Source organism: Hibiscus syriacus, unplaced genomic scaffold, assembly GCF_006381635.1.
Source record: "Hibiscus syriacus cultivar Baekdansim isolate YM2019G1 unplaced genomic scaffold, ASM638163v2 tig00111298_pilon, whole genome shotgun sequence".
Classification (NCBI taxonomy): Eukaryota; Viridiplantae; Streptophyta; class Magnoliopsida; order Malvales; family Malvaceae; genus Hibiscus; species Hibiscus syriacus.
The window spans coordinates 131,612-149,297 of NW_024063047.1; the positions used below are offsets into that span (position 1 = coordinate 131,612).

General features: G+C 36.8%; 1 protein-coding gene across 3 annotated transcripts; it reads right to left on the reverse strand.

Annotated features, from left to right (window-relative positions):
- Positions 1-1,571: 1,571 nt before the first annotated feature.
- On the reverse strand, positions 1,572-12,039 carry LOC120157988 (probable E3 ubiquitin-protein ligase ARI8). 3 transcript variants are annotated; one of them, XR_005519188.1, is made up of 17 exons: positions 11,925-12,037; positions 11,628-11,830; positions 10,676-10,800; positions 10,320-10,425; positions 10,109-10,199; positions 9,551-9,723; positions 8,838-8,942; positions 8,656-8,744; positions 7,963-8,070; positions 7,584-7,674; positions 7,377-7,466; positions 3,443-3,490; positions 3,220-3,291; positions 3,046-3,145; positions 2,670-2,796; positions 2,023-2,399; positions 1,573-1,857 (listed from the first exon to the last, which is right to left on the reverse strand). XR_005519188.1 is itself a non-coding variant. In XM_039168936.1 (16 exons), exons 2-16 carry the CDS (start codon positions 11,823-11,825, stop codon positions 2,126-2,128), a joined length of 1,797 nt encoding a protein of 598 aa, XP_039024867.1. In that variant the 5' UTR covers positions 11,826-11,830; positions 11,925-12,037; the 3' UTR covers positions 1,572-2,125. The 3 variants fall into 3 exon arrangements, 2 of the variants coding, with proteins under 2 accessions (XP_039024867.1, XP_039024868.1); XM_039168936.1 differs by having other exon boundaries at positions 1,572-2,399; XM_039168937.1 differs by having other exon boundaries at positions 1,572-2,399; positions 11,628-12,039.
- Between the last annotated feature and the right edge of the window lie 5,647 nt (positions 12,040-17,686).

Consider the following 17,686-nt stretch of genomic DNA (forward strand, 5'->3'; position numbering starts at 1 on the left):
GAATCTTTATATATATTACGTTTCGTGTTGTATAATCGTATAATATTAAACTACGAACTTGATGGTAATATTCATGGGGGAGATATTGGATTAACTTATCGTTTTGCTTATAATGCAGGCAAAGTGGTGGTAGATTTCAAACCAAAGATTCAGCATTTAGAGACTGCCTTTTTTTATTTTAATTATTAAAGAATGATTAAAATAGGGCTTCTTCTCTGTTTCTGTTTTGCTTTTGGTAGACATAATATAAATTATTTTCTTTAGTTTTAAATTTAATATTCATCATCGTTGTAATCATAATATTATATATTTGAGCTTAAAACAATGCACTAAAGTATAAACTCTTCCCATCCATGCTTTGGTTTTTGTTTCCGTTCTTTTTAATCTTTCTCCTTCGGCAGTTCTCTCCTCCCCCCTTTGGGTGTGTGTAAGTGTACATATATATACTGTTAAATATTCACTTATATAATGTAAAATTTTATTACTTGTATATAATTTTATAACTGTGATTAATATTTTAATAACCTGGCCGTCGTATTGATCACATGGATCATATTTTAGATTTAAATTAATCGAATACAAATAGATGGATGTAAATAGAATGAAAATTTGGAAAGATAGAGGCATAGAAATGAGCATTAAATGGGAGAAGACAAGTGAAAGAGACAAAGGGGAGGGTGGGGAATTTAAAGCTCACAAAAACGAAGGCATCCGCAGAGGAAGCGTGGATTGTCAAATCCCATCAAAATGCATTTAAGAGACAATGCTAAATGCTATTTGCCATTCATCTCTAAACCCAAAGCATTCACTATGCCATTGACGATGGAAAAGAAACACACTGCCTTTGCCTTTGCCTTGCATTGCATTGCATTTGCATGCATGATAATGATGACGTACTTTTGCAATGATGCCTTTTCCATTCAATACATTGCCAGTGTGTATTTATTTTTAATACTATTTTCTCTCTCTTAATAGGCTTTCAATTTTCAAACCCTCCCACTATCATTTTTTAAATAGTTATATAAAAATATCGATTTCAGTTCGGTTCGATGTAAGTTAAACTTTTAAACGAGAGTAAAACTCTCCCTATATCATTTTTTCTTAATATAAAATCTTACTTCATAGAGTTTGGATTTGGTTATTTCAGTTTTATATATCAAATCGTTTTATTATCAAAATTAGAGTAATCGAATCAAGTTTTTTCTTTCATACACTCATTAATAGGTTATTCTCAAAACGGAATAAAATTTGAACAATAAAATAATAATTACAAATTCAACTATTTTTTTCCACTTAATTCGATCAAATACTCATTCTCGCAAAAATAGCGAAATAGGGTCCAAAACCTAGGTTGGATGCATTAAATTGACGATTGAAAGGGGGGATAATATCTTTGAACGTATAAACAGCACTAATAAAATTGGGCACATAAGCGATAAGATTCAATCATACTGTAATAAACAGAGGAAGAAATTTTTATGTTCATTTCAGCATTGAATTCAAACAGCCCAGATAACAACACAACAGAATGTGTTGCTTTCTCTACTCTGTCTAACATTATACCCATGCATGACATTATTAAAAAAACGGCACCGGAAAATAAACGGAAACACCACTCAATTTCTAACGTTCGACACCATCGGAAACCAATCTACAAGTAATATGACGAAATTATACATACAACACATGCACGTCGGAAATTTAGTGCCCCCCATATGATTAAAATGGTTACAACAACAAATTATTTATCATCACAGACGGTCACAGTGCAGCCTATCGTCGCATTTCATTGCAGTCTGCTTGAAACCCGAAATCCATTGACCCTAGAAATAACTTAAGAATACATTGGACAGACGCCTGCCATATGAAGAAAAGCCAAGTTGAAGGGTTTTCGTAACTACACGGTATAACTATATATATACAATTCACGTAAGATAAACACACCCCTTCTCCCGATATCAGTTCCACAGTGCTGCATCACGGCAAATTCGATTTAAGAGATGGAAAGAGAAGTGGAAAAACCTTTTTTTTTTGCTCTCCCTTTGGCAATCCTCTAAAGTCCTATGCCATTGGAGACATGAATCAAGAGGCGAAGCCAGATAGGATCTGGTACAGCCAATGATATTTATCGACGCTGCTGGCACATTACGCAAAAGGTGGCTGACTTGACATTTGCGAATGTACAGTATTCGCAGGACCAATGGCCGGAGTCGTCAATATTTCTGTTGGAGCAACTGGGTCTAGAGGTTGAACCTTTGCCCTTCCCACTTCTTCCCCTACTGCTACCACCTACCATGCCCTTTGAGCTGCCCATCCTGCTGCAGGCTCCACGGGAGTCCACATCTGATAGACCATTTTCTAGAGCTCGAACTAAATTCTCAAAGTAATTCCGTGTCACACTGTTGTCACGAAGTTTTTGCAAGTAATTAATTTATAGATGAAAGAAGGAGAAGGGTATGAGAAAACGCTTTCTAAAGAGGTTCAAGTAAAATATAAATCATCTTTTCCCAACATAATAGATTTTTCCACAAAACCAAGCTTTTGAACTGAATCTTTTCAATAAGACTTGATGCTAAGATTATCAAATTCTACTCCATAATGAGTTTCAAAAGGAATCTAAATGGTATATATATATATATATATATATATATATATAAACAAAAAGTTACCTAGTCAATCCAGCAAGTTTTGTCCGAAACTCGTTAAAATCTTTTGATGGGCCTTCTGCATTGAGGTAAACCTGCAGCTCCTTCTCTGCACATTGATGAAGTCGTTCTAACCCAGACTCGGCTTCACCTGCAAGACAATAGAGGGCATGAGAGTGCAAACCACTGACGTTAAGGGCACGAGGGGCAGTTTAGGTGTTATATTGCCTGAGGTGAAAGGCGCTAAAAAAGCACCCGCTTAAGTGAAGAAAGGTGAAATATGTGTATTTTGTGTGTCTATCCGTAAACAAAAGAAATAAGCTTAAGATATATAAATATAATAACAAACTCCGAAGAGTGGTCCAATATTAGCCATAGCTTATAGATGGAGAGACATTACCTTGTAAGTATTCAAAGAACTGTCTTTTAGCATGTTCGTGTTCTGGTAAATAATATCCATAGGCATATGTCCATTTGAGAACTCTCCTACATTCTACTATCTGCACAATTTAAGTAGCAGTGATGAGCTAAAGTAACATCTAGAGAGTGAGCCCGGCAGAAATTTGGAAATTACCTGTAGCCATGCCTCAGTGATGAACTTCAGCTGTGACTCGGGTTGGCACTGTATGTCACTCAGCTTCTCAAGCTGCAATCGACACATGATTATCAGCACTCTTCAATGTTTTTGATAGCCTTTCAATAACTATATTCATGACAACCATGATAAAGGGTAATAAAATAATTGTCTTGACCAGCATAACCATATTTGGTAAAAAATTATACAAAGTTTGGCTTACATGCACAGATTGCATTTGCTGTAGATCTGCCACTGCCTTTTGCCTAGACTGCATCGAGTAAAGAAAGTTTTAGAAGAACCAACAAATGCTTCTAATTGAAGAATAAGGTGGCTATTCACCCAGAAAGTGTTTCCAGAAAATAGACTTAAGCAGTCAAAAGAAAGAAGTCAATAATGTATTGCATGCATCCAAGAATATATACATAGAGGGCGGGCTTTTAGTGAGAGAATGTCCCTCTTCTCTCTAGATTCCAGTTTTTTTTTAAAAAGTCACGTGGGTATGACTGAACACTCAACCCTTCCACAACCTTGACCACTGCCATCAGTCGTCAACTATCCACTTTCCACCGTTCTTCGTCCACCATCACTGTTCGCCGACCACCGTCCGCTGCCGCAGACCGCCGGCCGCCGCTGCAATTCGATCTCCGTTCGACGCCATTTTTCTCAGGGAAGCTCGTCTGCTTATGGAGATTCCAAATATGGGCTTAGATTTGCGATGAAGTCTTCCAATCGGTGTAGATCTATACTTTCTTCACTGCCGATTTTCGCCGCCAACCGCCGTCCGTTTCGACAAAGCCTCACCACCAAGCTCTGCGTCATTTGGCGACCAAAACCCACCTCTCCTTGAGTTGAGAACCGTTGCTGTTCTCCGGGATTCGATTTTTACTGTTTCGTAATTTCCAGAAACTGTTACTGTTCTGCCTTCTACTGCCGTCGTTCTGCGTCGACCAGGTTGTTCCGACGTTACTAGGTTCTTTGACATTACCGGGGGTGCTACAGATTATCCAACAATTGCTCTAAATCTGTCCGTTTGGGCTCAACTGGTGTTATTTCAGATTACTGTTTTCTGCTGTTAATTTATTGAGAGCATTTCCGGATTGCTCTTTTGAGGAACAAAAGTTAGGACGGATGGCTCAAAGCTCAGGGAAGGAAGGTGAGATAGTAACTGTTTGTGCAAAACATACCGCCTACATATCACTGGAGTGGGTTGAGACATCTATTCGGGAGGCATGGTGATGTGATTAGTTCTTATATAGCAAGGAAAAATGATAGAACAGGAAAGCGCTTTGGCTTTGTTAGATTTTCCAACAGAGGTGACTCAGTTAGAGCAGTCCAAAGATTAAATGGATTCTGGTTATTTGGATATCGGTTATCAGTCAAAGAAGCTCGGTATGGAGCCAAGAATCAAATCTGGAAACTGAAATATCCTTCAACTTCCAGTGCTACAAACAGGGTAGAACAAGGAACAAGCGTTAGTGGAGAAAGTCCGGAGGAACTTGCAAGGAGGACTAGGTTAATTCAGGGGGATGTAGATGAGGAAGTTGTTCAAAAGCTCCAGAAGTGCCTCGTGGAAACGATGGCGACGGTATGCTTTTCGAGTCAGGTGGATGACAAATTACAAGCTGGTGGTCTAGGAGAAATTAAGACCAAGTTCCTGGGAGGGAGAGATTTCTTATTGCAAATAGCTGAGGAAGAGTTATACAGAACCTTGAAGGAACAAAACTGGTCGATTTTAAATGAAGTTTTCCAGGAAGTTCAACCTTGGTCAGAATCTTACAGAGCTTCGGAAAGAGTTACATGGATTAAATTGTTTGGAATGCTGCTTCACTGCTGGAATCATAGCACCTTTAAGAGGATTGCACACAATGGGGAGAATGCTTAGCACTAGGGGAAAACACACTTCAAGAATTGGGCTGCGAGGAGATGACTATTCTGATAGCAACTACTAGGAAGGAATTAATTGAAGTGGTAGACTTGGAAGTAGGTAGAGATTTATTTCGAATTAGAGTAGTGGAAGTTCCCACAGTTAGAAGTGATTCTTTGTTTCGAAAGCGGGAAGAAAAAGATGGTGCGGTTGTAGTCGATTCTGATTCTCCGGCAGGAAGAAGCGTGGACTCATCGGAGGAGAAGAATTCCTAGAGGTGTTCTGAGGAAGAAGACAGTTAATTATTGTGTATGGGGATCAGAGCTGAAGGTAGCAACTTGTCTGGTGAGGATGAGGAGGAAAGGAACATAGGGGAGGAAATAATTATGGGTCTGAGGAATAATGTTGCTGGTCAGGGGAAGGTTCAAATGCAAATCGAGGAAGCGGTGGAACATGAGGAAGTGCTGGAAGCGGTGGAACACGAGGTAGTGCTGGATCACGTGCTGAGAGGGGCAGAAGATGACAACAGGAAATTTGATAAGACTACACGTGTTAATGAGGGGATGAAGGATAATTTAATAGATTTGCCCATCTTGGATGGTCGTTTAGAGGATGTGATTAATATGGGCCTTACAAATAATTGTGCTATCATAAGATCCAAGGGAGAGGAAGTCCAACATGATGGGGTTTGTGGTTGAACGGGTGATTGGAAAACCCAAATCAGGGATAGTATGTGAGGATTTGGACCAGAGTCTTAGCTTGTCAACACAATTGAGGGACGTTTCTTTCTCACTCAATTCCAGGCAGATCCAGAGAGCTAAGGAGGGGATTAACAATAAATATAGCTCTCTCCAAATAATTGAAGAGAAATATTCGACTCCCCGTAGGAAGACTAGACTCTGCCGAAGCAAGATTAATCAGAAGAAGGTGCATCGCGAGGAAGAATGGACTGAACTTGAAGGCTCACAAGTATTTTTGATTTCGGAAAACTATAGCAGTGGAAGAATTGGAAGCTTCAGGTGATTCGCATTTGATTATTGAATGAAGTTGGAGGTTCGGATGGTCTCCGATGACAAGACGAGCAATAAGTGGTAGAAAGGCGGATAGAGTGATTTCGAAGCTAGATTTTTTTACTCTTATACTGTGGAAGCTCATGGCTTTTGTGTTAGAATTTGGCTTTTTTGGAATGAGTCAGTTGATATTGAGGCTGGCAAGATGATGGATTCTTTCATAGTATCTACAGATCCAGGCCCTCCAACTTTGCTGGAGCTTTTTCCTAGGTCTTGTAATATGGAGGCAGACAAGTTAGTTAAGGAGGGGATTGGTTGATTGTTTCAGGCATTTGGTTGTACTGTTTTCTGTTGTATTCCAGGAAATGTTTAGCCGTTAAGTCTTCATTGTTGTTGCTAAATTGGTTAACAACTCAGCCAAAATTTATACTGTGTTAGTAGCTTAGTTGGTTTAGGCTGAGCTAGTTCTGTTGTATAGGGTTGTCTTCAGTTCTTTTTTGGTTTTTTGGTTATGTTGGGGGTGTTTATCTGGTTGTATCTTATGTAATTTCTTTTGGTTAATGAAATCTTTAGGCACTCTTTTCCTCCTTCCGCTGATTAAGGAGCTTCTCTACAAGCTCCTTTAATCAAGAAGGGGGTTTTTAACAAGGCCTTCAATTCCTATAAAATATATATATATATATATATACATGGTTGTTCATGCAAAGGGCTAATTAATCAGGTAACCAGCAAGCATTAATCATACTTCAAAAATAGTTTAGCGAACTGAACAAATGAGTTCAAATAAATATTCCTGTATGGGCACAATGATGCACGTGCTCTCTCAAACCTTTTGCTCGAGCTGATCTGTAAAAGTTCTAAAAAAGTATGCAGCATGATTATCAACAGGTCATACATGAGAAAACTATCACGTTCAAGCTGATTGTAAGATTTTCTTCAACCCATCACATATTTTATCATTTTAATAACTATTTCTATCTTAAATCCTTCCAAATTACTTCTGAAAGCGTCCTCAATTCCATGACAAGGAAACCACTAACATTTCTCTGCACTTACTCATTCTATTTTTACCAATATGACTTTCAACACAAAGCACCCTCCTTGGACACAAAAGATCAACCGAGTCCTAGCACATCCTACAGGGCTTTTAGAATAGTATAGCTAAAAATATATAACATCCTACATAAAAGAATATTTATAATACCAACTGGTTATTCAAAATTTAGTACAGTGACAAGCATAATCTCATTTTCACTAGAAATCTCATAAGTAATACATACCGATTGGTTCGTTGCCCATCGTTCATAATAATGAGTATATCTCTCCAGAGAATTTTTAGCCATCTCTCTTCGTTTCTCGGCCTCATCATACTGTAAATAAATACTATGGATCAGAAACTCAAAGTGGGCAGTTAAATAATGACGCAAACTGACTAATGACAAGCCCAAGGGAATGCTGAATGCCAGAGGAAAGAACTAGTTCCCTACCACACCATCTTGCTTTGCTGTCTCATAACGGTTGCAAGCATAAAACCCACCAGTTCTCTCACCATGTTCTGACCATGCACCATGGCAAAGCCTGCACATATCTATGGTCAATTGACAGCAATTCTCATAGAAAAAGGAGAAAGAACACACTACACATATGAAAGAAAAGGTTCAATTTGGTCCAGCCTTCATTTACGAAGTATTAACTCTTGCTCAGTACAGAATAACGCTAAACAAACAATAAGAAAAGATACAAATGAATAAGAGAACTATTTATTTTGTTTTTCAACAGAAAAACAAAATAACCCAAATCAAGTAGTGATGTCAGAATCTCATCAAAATAAAAGCAACACATATGTATGCAGAGGTAAAAGCTCACCAGCAAAATTCAAATTTACATGGTGGTGTGCATGTAATATGCATACACCCCTGGTTCTTCTCAATTGGACGCTTGCATTTTGGACAAGGCTTGGAATTAGCCAATATCCTGAAGATTAAGACAAGCACAATGATTAATAAACTGACCATTATAACAATATGGCACAGAATGATATAATATTGCAGAACCATTTTAAATGTTCACCTTCAGGTCCAATGGTAGAGGGAGGAAAAGAAAATGAAACTTCATTTTAAATATAAAAATTTCACACATGCATTTTGTTCATTTCAACTTTCAACATATTCAGAAGAATATGATGCATAATTTTGAATATAAAGTTTTGTTAGTGAAGATGTATAAGGGAATTCTTATTTCACCACTTCTTTAGTTCAAAGCTCCCCCACCCCATCCAACCCAGCCCTAGGCATCCCTTTCTCTATTTCTATCAAAATAATGATTAAGGACTGAATCGACTATCGAGAAAAGCTTTCTCGGGCGCATCAGATACTATCCGGTAGAAGTGGTATTAAGATAACAAAGCATTCTATGCACATCCTGTTTACTTTTAGTGAGGAAGAGCAAGCAAATTTCTTCTTTTGGGTGTGCCAATACTACACAATTTTAAGAACTTCGCATTTTGGAATGCATTAAACAACCTCATGTATTGGAATAAATCTAATTACTATTTCCTACCAATTCATATTTTCAGACTCTGCACTATTTTTCAGTATCCATTTGGCTACAGTGCCACAATCAACAGGACGGTGAGCTTCCTCAGCACACTGCAAGGTCAAATGCACATTATGTATCAAAATTCTGTTAGCAACTTCAAAGCAAAATAGAGGTACTACAGCCAGAATGAGAAAAAATCTTACATTCCAACAAAAGCTATATGAGCAGCGACAAGTAACATCATAAGTTCCACTGCCCAAAATAAATTCCACAGCATAATCACACCCTGGTGCAGGACACCATTTGGTCTACAAAATAACACAAAAACATATAGAAAATGGGTTACAATACGAAAGAGGTGAAAATGAAAATAATGAAAAGTTATTCATCTATTTCTTTTAGAGATTCTGCTACTGAATACACACCACAGTAATTAAAAAAGAAAAGAAAAAGGTCTACAAAATAAAACATTTAGAAATATAGAAAAATGGGTTTACATAAAATTCATATTTTGATTCAAATGTATATAGAAAACTTCAAAAATCTTTGAGGAAAATTTTACAATTGAAACCCAAAAAGCCAAAATACGCATATTTTTTGGGATAAATAAGCCATAGCACATACATGATATAAAAGTGGTTAATGTATTTTTATGAAAAATTGTTAAAGAGCACAACAAATTTTCAAATTATCCCCAATTAAATACTAACCATAAAACATAATACATACAACTCCATTACCCATGCAGATGCTCCCCCATCCTTCAACCCAAAAAAAAAATATTGCAAAACTGTAAAAGAAATGTAATTTTAAAATCTTTTTGCAAATTTAACAAGTGAAGCAAAAATAAATGAACACATTAAATGTCACTACTGTACGACTGACCAATTAATCAAGCTATATTAAGTATTATTACCTTCCTATTGTCTTCAACATAAGATCTAATTAAATAACGGAAGTACTTCTCTCTGTCTTCTTCAGAAGCCAATGCACTAATCATATCTTGACCAACAGCAGCAGCACAGGATGGATCAGGGCACCGCAACATCAAACATCCAGGACCATCATTGATGGCTGTGCTAATATAACCTAAGCAAGAAAATCATTGAGATGGTCAGTTCCATAGAAAGGTTAGGAAAATACAGCTAGAATGGCTAAAGTACTGTCAGGCTAGCTACTGAGCTTAACAATACATACAGCTAAAGTACAATAATCATGTACAAAAAAAAACTTTTTACATGTACAAGGGCCATATTGAGCTGATTGAGAGTTCCAAAATATGGACTATTCATCATAATCAGGATAAATAGTAGAAATGAATTATTCGCAGATCATTAGCCCTTTAGCCCTTCAAAGCCAGCTGAGCATGTGAAGCCATTGCTTTGACCAAAAAGAGATATCCAACGTCTAACCTATAACTCTTGAAACAACATCAAAACTAAAAAACATAGAGCATTGCTGAATCAAAACGGACCTGTCCAGCAAGATTTACAAAAAGGATGACCACATGCAGCAGCATGAAGCCTATCATAAGCATAGTTTTCAAAACATATCCCACAAATCATCTGCCAAAAGAAGAAATATGAAGAAGAATAAAAGGTATAAGCCGTCAAAGCAAACAAACATAGGAAATCCTAGCTCAAAAATAAACATGTGAAAACTCAGTTGAGTGTTCCACAACTCACTTCTCTACCATTAGGAAATGGAACTACAGGCTTCTCCAATAAGCCGACAGACCTGCGAACCTTTTCCTCATCTGCAAACCATTCATCATTTACTTTACTGACACTCCTGTAAGCCCAAAATGAACATAAATCATTTACAACAACAAGCCACACAAACATACCATTTCCAAGAGATTGCAAAATAGATCCTTGTTGACCAAAACAGAGAGACAATAATTTCACTCTACATTTACATAGATGCAGTTAAAGTCCATTAAAAATGATTTTGTAAATAAGTAAAAAAAACCTCTGCAAAAATTGACAAGGAACAGAAGTGATTTCAAATAACATAATTTAAATCAATCAAGATCACTCACCAACTATAGTACCGTAGCAGATTGCTTGCTTCAACCTTTGAGATGGAAAGCACAGTAGATATCCTCATGATATCATCCTCTTGATGCTGGCGAATATCTACTTCACTCAAAATGGTATAATTTTGCTAAGGAAAAAGAGACATCAATTTAGGATAAACCACTTCAGAAAAACTAAAATAATTAACAAAATGAGGGCTCAAAACCCACAAACTTTTATGTACACAAGGTTGAGAAAAGATATAAGCTTCCTGGAGGGAGTTATAGCAAAAATAACTGAATGCATGCTCTACAAGTCAAAAGCATAAATTATCACATTAATTATAAGATTGAAAAAGTGAACGTGTTTCAATTTTAGACATTAGTTAGGGCTGTAAGTTTCCTATGCAGCATTAGAAAAGATAGGTCTTTCCTGACATACACTATGGACTGTTCAGTAATCTAAGTGTTGCACATAACATAATCCAATAGTTCATATTAAGTAAAAGTTTAACCGAAGAAGCAAACAATAGGTAAATTCCTTTCACAGTTGAGGTCTCGTTTCTAGATTTTAGTGTGCATTGTGCAATGACATCACATGAATTAAACCAAATCCACAAATGCTCCAAAAAGATTCAAAATCTGTGAACATCGTCAAAAATTTGAAAACAAGGCAAAATTGGAAAATTGGCAACGACTTTCAGAAATAAGGCTTTTTTAAAAATATAAAAGTTGAAACATATAATTATCCTTTTTTTTCTTTCTAAATTTTTTATCACTTAGCACGTCCTAGTTCATACAACTAAATAGTATAGATTTGACAAACATCTTAACCAAAACCAACCCTTATCATCAAATGCAACATAATGCTCTAAATTAACAATAACAAAAGCAAGGTAGCAAGAGCTTGAAAATTCCAAAATGAAAAATCAAAGAAAATAAAGCAAAATCGAAAAAGCAGAAGAAGGATAAATACCTGGTGTCGATGAGAGACGAGATCATCGGAATCATCTGAATCATTGTCGATGAACTCGTAATCGGCAACATCGGCATCTGAATCATCGTAAGAAGCGGCGATGGGCCCAGCATCATCGTCACCGCCGCTGTAGAATTCGTCTTCCTCTCCTGGTTCGTTGTCGGCGTCGTGCTTATCGAACTCATCTTCCGATACCATTTTCCCTGCCGTATTTGTTTCCTCTTTAATTGTCAATGTATTAATAGGAATTAACAAAGTGAGGAAATTGAAGTTTGAAGAATCTGAGAGAAAGCAAACCCTAGAAATAAATAATGATCGGATGGTGGTGAGAAATCGATGAAGCAGCAGAGATTGGAGATAGATTGCGGCTGGTGAAGAAAAGAATTGATAAAACTGTGAGATAAAGTCCAAGTGAATAGTTAATTCAATTTGGCAATCGATGGAGTAAAGAGAGTAAATAAATGGAGTTTGAATAAATAAAAATATATTTATATTTGTTTATTGGTAAAGTATAGTATTGGTCATTGAACTTTTCTAAAGATTTCATTTAGGTCTCCTAACTTTTAAAATTTACAATACAATCCTCTGATATTTAGTTCATTTGCAATATGGTCCCCGACTGTTACACTGCCGCTAGTACGTTTGCAATATGATCACTGAACTTTTCAGGCACTTGCATTTAAGTCCCCTAACTTTTAAAATTTACAACACAGTCCTCAATTTCATTCTAAACCCTAAATTTCAAAATAATTCAATTATATTTTAAACCCTAAATTTTAAAATACTTCAATTTAGGGTTTAGAATATAATTAAAGTATTTTGGAATTTGGGGTTTAGAATGTAATTAAAGTGTTTTGGAATTTTGAACATGAATTTACTATTTGATAGTGTTTACTTCAATATAAATTTGAGGTTTATTACATGCACATACAGTGGATGCAGTACTTTGAACATGAAAAGTGCATCTATCACGTTTATTGCATAAACCGTTGAAGTAAAAGTAACAAGGCTAATTTGTCTTGTTCGTAGCTACCACACTTTGGTATGACAATCCAATAGGTTTGGATGGAACTTGAGCATGCACATCCAACGACTGCGAAAATAGTAAAGAGTTTTAGTTCATAGGACTACAACATACAACCAAGCAATAACTAAAATAAATCAAAAATATCAATTAATAACTAATTCAAAATGAGGACTTAATAAATAAAGGGAAAGAGATTCGGTCATAGTCACTCCAAAAGCTAAGGCGTCAAATGGCATATCCTTTTAACATATAATTGCTTATAATGCTCCATGTTTAATGTTCCTCAATAGCCAAACATGATGAGAATATAAAGCAGATAGCGGAACTAAAATCATAGGACCTCATAATTCTTGTAAATTCATGACATGTCAGCAATAAAAGACATTGTAAAATATAGAGGACACTGCAACAAACATATATATGCCAGAAATGAAGGTGCAAATGTGCAATGATCGAACAACATATCAAGTAGCTGCTCTAAATATACTATACTGTCATGATGCCTTTGAGTTACGTGCATACATAATTGTCTTCTAAAGCTATAATTCAATACAGATTCAACTGCAAAATTTCTAAAACATGTAAAAAAATCCAATTCGTTCACTATATATCAGTCACATAATCAACATGAACTTATTAAAAAGAATACGAGCTCACAGACGCCGAAAACCATAGGTCGGATCAATAAATTCCCAGTAAACTAGTACCAGCATCTCTCGGATTGAGCCTGGCGATTTCACTATGTCAATACTCACAACCAATTCCCTGATTTAAAAAAAACCAAACAAGAAGATAAAAAAAAATTAGCCTAGGACCCTCTTTCACTTCTACTATGATTGACTGAATATCTTTCATAAGGAGCACTAAAAGTTTTAATTAAGAAGAAGGAAAGAAAATTAGAAGGTTTGGTTTAAAACTAACACTGAATATCCAGATCCTTGACATGTTGATCCAGAAATATAAAAATTTCAACAACAAAAAAACACACAATACGAGCTGAAAATGGGAAAGTGCGAAAGAGGAAAAGCTTACTTCCGGATAACCAAAAGAGAAAAAATACCCTCTTGCAAGTGAGAGGATATGCTAAGAAATAAACACAATCGGTGTTGCGTTCCAATTTCTTACTCCATTTTTTCTTTGTACATAAAAAGCTGAAAGACAGACCACTGCTTGGGTTTACAATTTTACATGGCGGAAAATTGAAGAACAAAAACCAAACGGGAGTGCATGTGAGCGAAAGAGACTGAGAGGTAAATGTGTCCGTTGTTTGTGAGTACTATAAATGGTGCGGATATGTGTGCAAGTATACACAATCGAACAAGTAATAAAGTGATGAGTCAGTATCGTTCTCCACAGGGATTGGGGAAATCAAATAAGTTTGTCACGGCACTTTACTCTGTCACCTAAGTAAAGTTAGAGATGGTATATATACAAATGGTAATACTGTGGCAAATGAATGGATGGTATGGAAATTAAACGATGACAATGTGATAGCAAATGGATATGTTGTGGCAAAAAGAATTGTGTGTACTGCAATAAATAAAAATGTAAAGGCAAAATAAACTGTAAATATTAGATTTGATTATAAGGACTTTAGACTCCTCACACGACAAGCTACTATGGAATAAGTGATAGGAGTTACTTAGGAAATTTAAGTCTAATTCTCATAATGTTTTTACTTCTATGCTTTATCTGTCCGACAGAGTTTACTAAGGGTGCCCTATGTTATCTCTAGTAAGGGACTCAACAGATTGAAGATGCCTTGGCAAAACCGATTGGCGTTATCTACTGCAGGGATCCTATTGGTCCAGATAACAGGATATGTCTCGGCAATACCTTTTTGCGGAAATATTAACATCTAACCTATCACTCATACACAACTCCTTTTAGTAGAATAAAATCTTAGCCTTATGTCTAAGGTGGATTAGGCCTAGTTACTATCTAGAACCCCTTACTTATGTGGTTCCTCCCTAGTTTCTCTCGAACACTAAGGACGTGCTACCTAGACATTCTCTCGAACACTAAGTAATCTCCTAAGGAACGACTACTCTCGTAGCTCCTACAACCTTAAGGCGCTAAGCTTCATAAACAAAACATAATATAACATAGAAAAATAACCATTCATTAAAGCAAAACTTAAATATCCAAAATAAACTCCCACCAAATAGGATTAGTTCATGGTGGGGTTCGAAATAAGCAAGCACAAAGCAAGTTAATCCGTTCTTACAACCCAAAAGATAAATATGAAAGCAAAAGCAAAGGGAAGGAGGAAAAGCCTTCGATGTGCACTACGGAGCTTCCCTCGACCACCACGAATAGTCCCAGCGATCTAGCTCCTCTCGAACGCCTAGTTCGCCACTCCCTATAGCCTGTCAACAGAGGAATGCCACGGCAAAAATGATTGACGGAAAAAGAGAGCTTTTTCTCTGAATTTTTAGGCTCTTGGCGGCTGTCTAAAAATCTCCAAGTCTCTTTAAAAAGGCAGGCTTCATCTTATATTTATAGGGGAGAATGAACCTAGGGTTTTGTGTTAAAATTACACTAGCACCCTAAAGTTCATTCCTTTTATGTGAGAGTCGGTGCAAAGATGGTAACTGGCCCCTCCATTATGGATGATTGTAGAAAGCACTTTTTATGCCATGACAGCTGACTCTTACTAAAAATATTCTTCTTTCATTTTGATATCTCTCGAAATGCTAATGGTTCAACATTTGCATTCTGCTCAACAGTCTCCTTATATCATGGCATTTCCCTTTTGCTTTTCCTTGCTCCCAATCCTGCACATCACCAGACAAACACCTTCCTCATAAAGCAACACTGATTACAAAATAAAATGCCGCGGCAAACAGAATTTCACCAAATGCAACTATATGCTCCTAAATGCATCTATATGATCCTATATGAGCTCTAAGACAGTCAATAACTTAAGTGAAAAGGTCCAAATATAACCTTTTTACGGAGTTATCACACCCCCAAACTTAAGCTATTGCTTATCCTCAAGCAATGTATAATATTAAGCAAAATAAAAATACCATGGCAAGTTCAGAAGCAGAATAGTTATATGGGATAGAATTTCAGCCCTCAGAACATTTGGCTTCAACATGCTAGTATGGTTTGAGAAATCAAGTATTGTCCCCTAGGGTAAGATTCTTTGTGTGAGTGTGTGCGTGTTTGTATCCATTCCATGCTTAACAAACCTAAAAATTTTCTACGCAAGCTTTCTTGTTTTGCCACGACATTTAAAATTTTTACTCCCACATTGTTTTTGGTTTTTTTTTTTTTTTTCATTCCTTCTATGAAGGGAGTCAGCCCATCGCACCTACTATCCCACACTCTAGGTGAAAGGGAGCATACCTTCCACCCCCGAGATAGTCAGGTAGAGTCATCCCGTGACTACTTTCATTCACTCATATACCATAGATGTCTTTTATTTATTTGTAGTTTCCAGGTAATGTTATGTCATAGCAAAGTGTCCCTCTACAGATATGCCGAAACATTTATTCACAACTTCAATTTTTTACATAGTGGAGTTTTCATCGTTTATGCCAAGACATGCAAGAGTTCTCTTATAAAAAATTTCTAAGTTCCTTAAGCATGAAAAACATACAATCGTGTATTCAAAGGTTTCAAAGAAGCAAGTCCTAGAGTTGGTTTTATCATCCTCAACAGTCATGTACATTCAATCCTAGCCATCAAGAATTTATCATCATCGGGCATCCTTAATTTATTTCAGAAAACCAATTCAACCACTTACTAATGTCATGACATATTCATTCTACTAATACTATCATGCAATGATTTGGGAACCCTACCACCCCCAAACTTGAGAGAAGCATTGTCCTCAATGCTAAATAAAAACTAAGGAAAAATCTAAACTACATGCTATGAAATTCAATACAATGCAAGGTACATTGACTTCATGTTTGTGGTGGTGCGGCGGTCGTGCGACATGTGCGCTTTTGAAATTGTGTGGGGCTGGAGTGTTCAGAATCTGATGCTGGTACGGTTGAAATTTGGATGGACCCTAACCTTGCAAAAAAATAAAAAATAAAATAGTAAATTAAAAGGAAACTGAATAAAAACAGTAACAAAATAAACATTTATTTATGTACAAGAGTAAATCTAAAATGTCACAGCATCCTTAAGATGTTGGGCCAGTATCAACTTCATGCAAGAAAAGTGCAGTCTTGTCAAGCAATGGTAGGACTCTTTGGTATGCCTTCAGGCGCTGGCCATTGACTTTAAAGACGGACCCATCGTCCATTTTCTTGATATCCATAGCGCCATACGGGTAAACATGGTGGACTTCGAATGGTCCCGACCATCGTGACTTCAGTTTGCCAGGGAAGAGTTTGAGCCTAGAGTTAAACATGAGCACTTTCTGTCCAACATGAAAATGTCGTGGTAAAATAATTTTGTCATGCCACTTCTTCGTTTTTTCCTTGTAGAGCTTGGCATTTTCATATGCTTGTGCTCGAAACTCTTCCATATCATTCAGATCGAGCAGTCATTTCTCCCTAACTAGTTGTGCGTCAAAGTTCAGCTTTTTGATTGCCCAGTATGCCTTATGTTCTAGCTCAACTGGCAGGTGACAGGCTTTTCCATATAAATCTTGAAGGGCGACATTCCCAAAGGTGTTTTAAATGTCGTCCGATATGCCTAGAGCGTTTTATCGAGTTTTGGGGACCAGTCTTTCCTTGGGGGGTTCACCACCTTCTCGAGAACCTGCTTGACCTCACGATTGGACACTTCAGCTTGCCCATTTGTTTGTGGGTGATATGCCGTGGAAATTTTATGTCGCACTCCGTATTTCTGTAATGCTTTAGCAATTAGCTTGTTGTCAAAGTGGGTGCCCTCGTCACTGATAATGGCTCTTGGTGCTCCAAATCGAGTAAAAATATTATTGTGAAGGAACTTGAGCACCGTCTTCGAGTCATTCCTTGGTGTCACAATCGCTTTAACCCACTTGGATACGTAGTCCACCGTGAGTAAAATGTATAAGTTTCAAAAAAAGATGGGAACGGTCCATAAA

Excerpts from the sequence above, each read along its gene's own strand:
- LOC120157988 (XM_039168937.1), bottom strand. The coding sequence starts at position 11,825 with ATGGTATCGGAAGATGAGTTCGATAAGCACGACGCCGACAACGAACCA. Across the intron at positions 10,426-10,675 it reads CTGCTACGGTACTATAGTTG|GAGTGTCAGTAAAGTAAATG; the intron begins GTGAGTGATCTT and ends TTGGGCTTACAG. Across the intron at positions 3,146-3,219 it reads TCACTGAGGCATGGCTACAG|ATAGTAGAATGTAGGAGAGT; the intron begins GTAATTTCCAAA and ends TAAATTGTGCAG.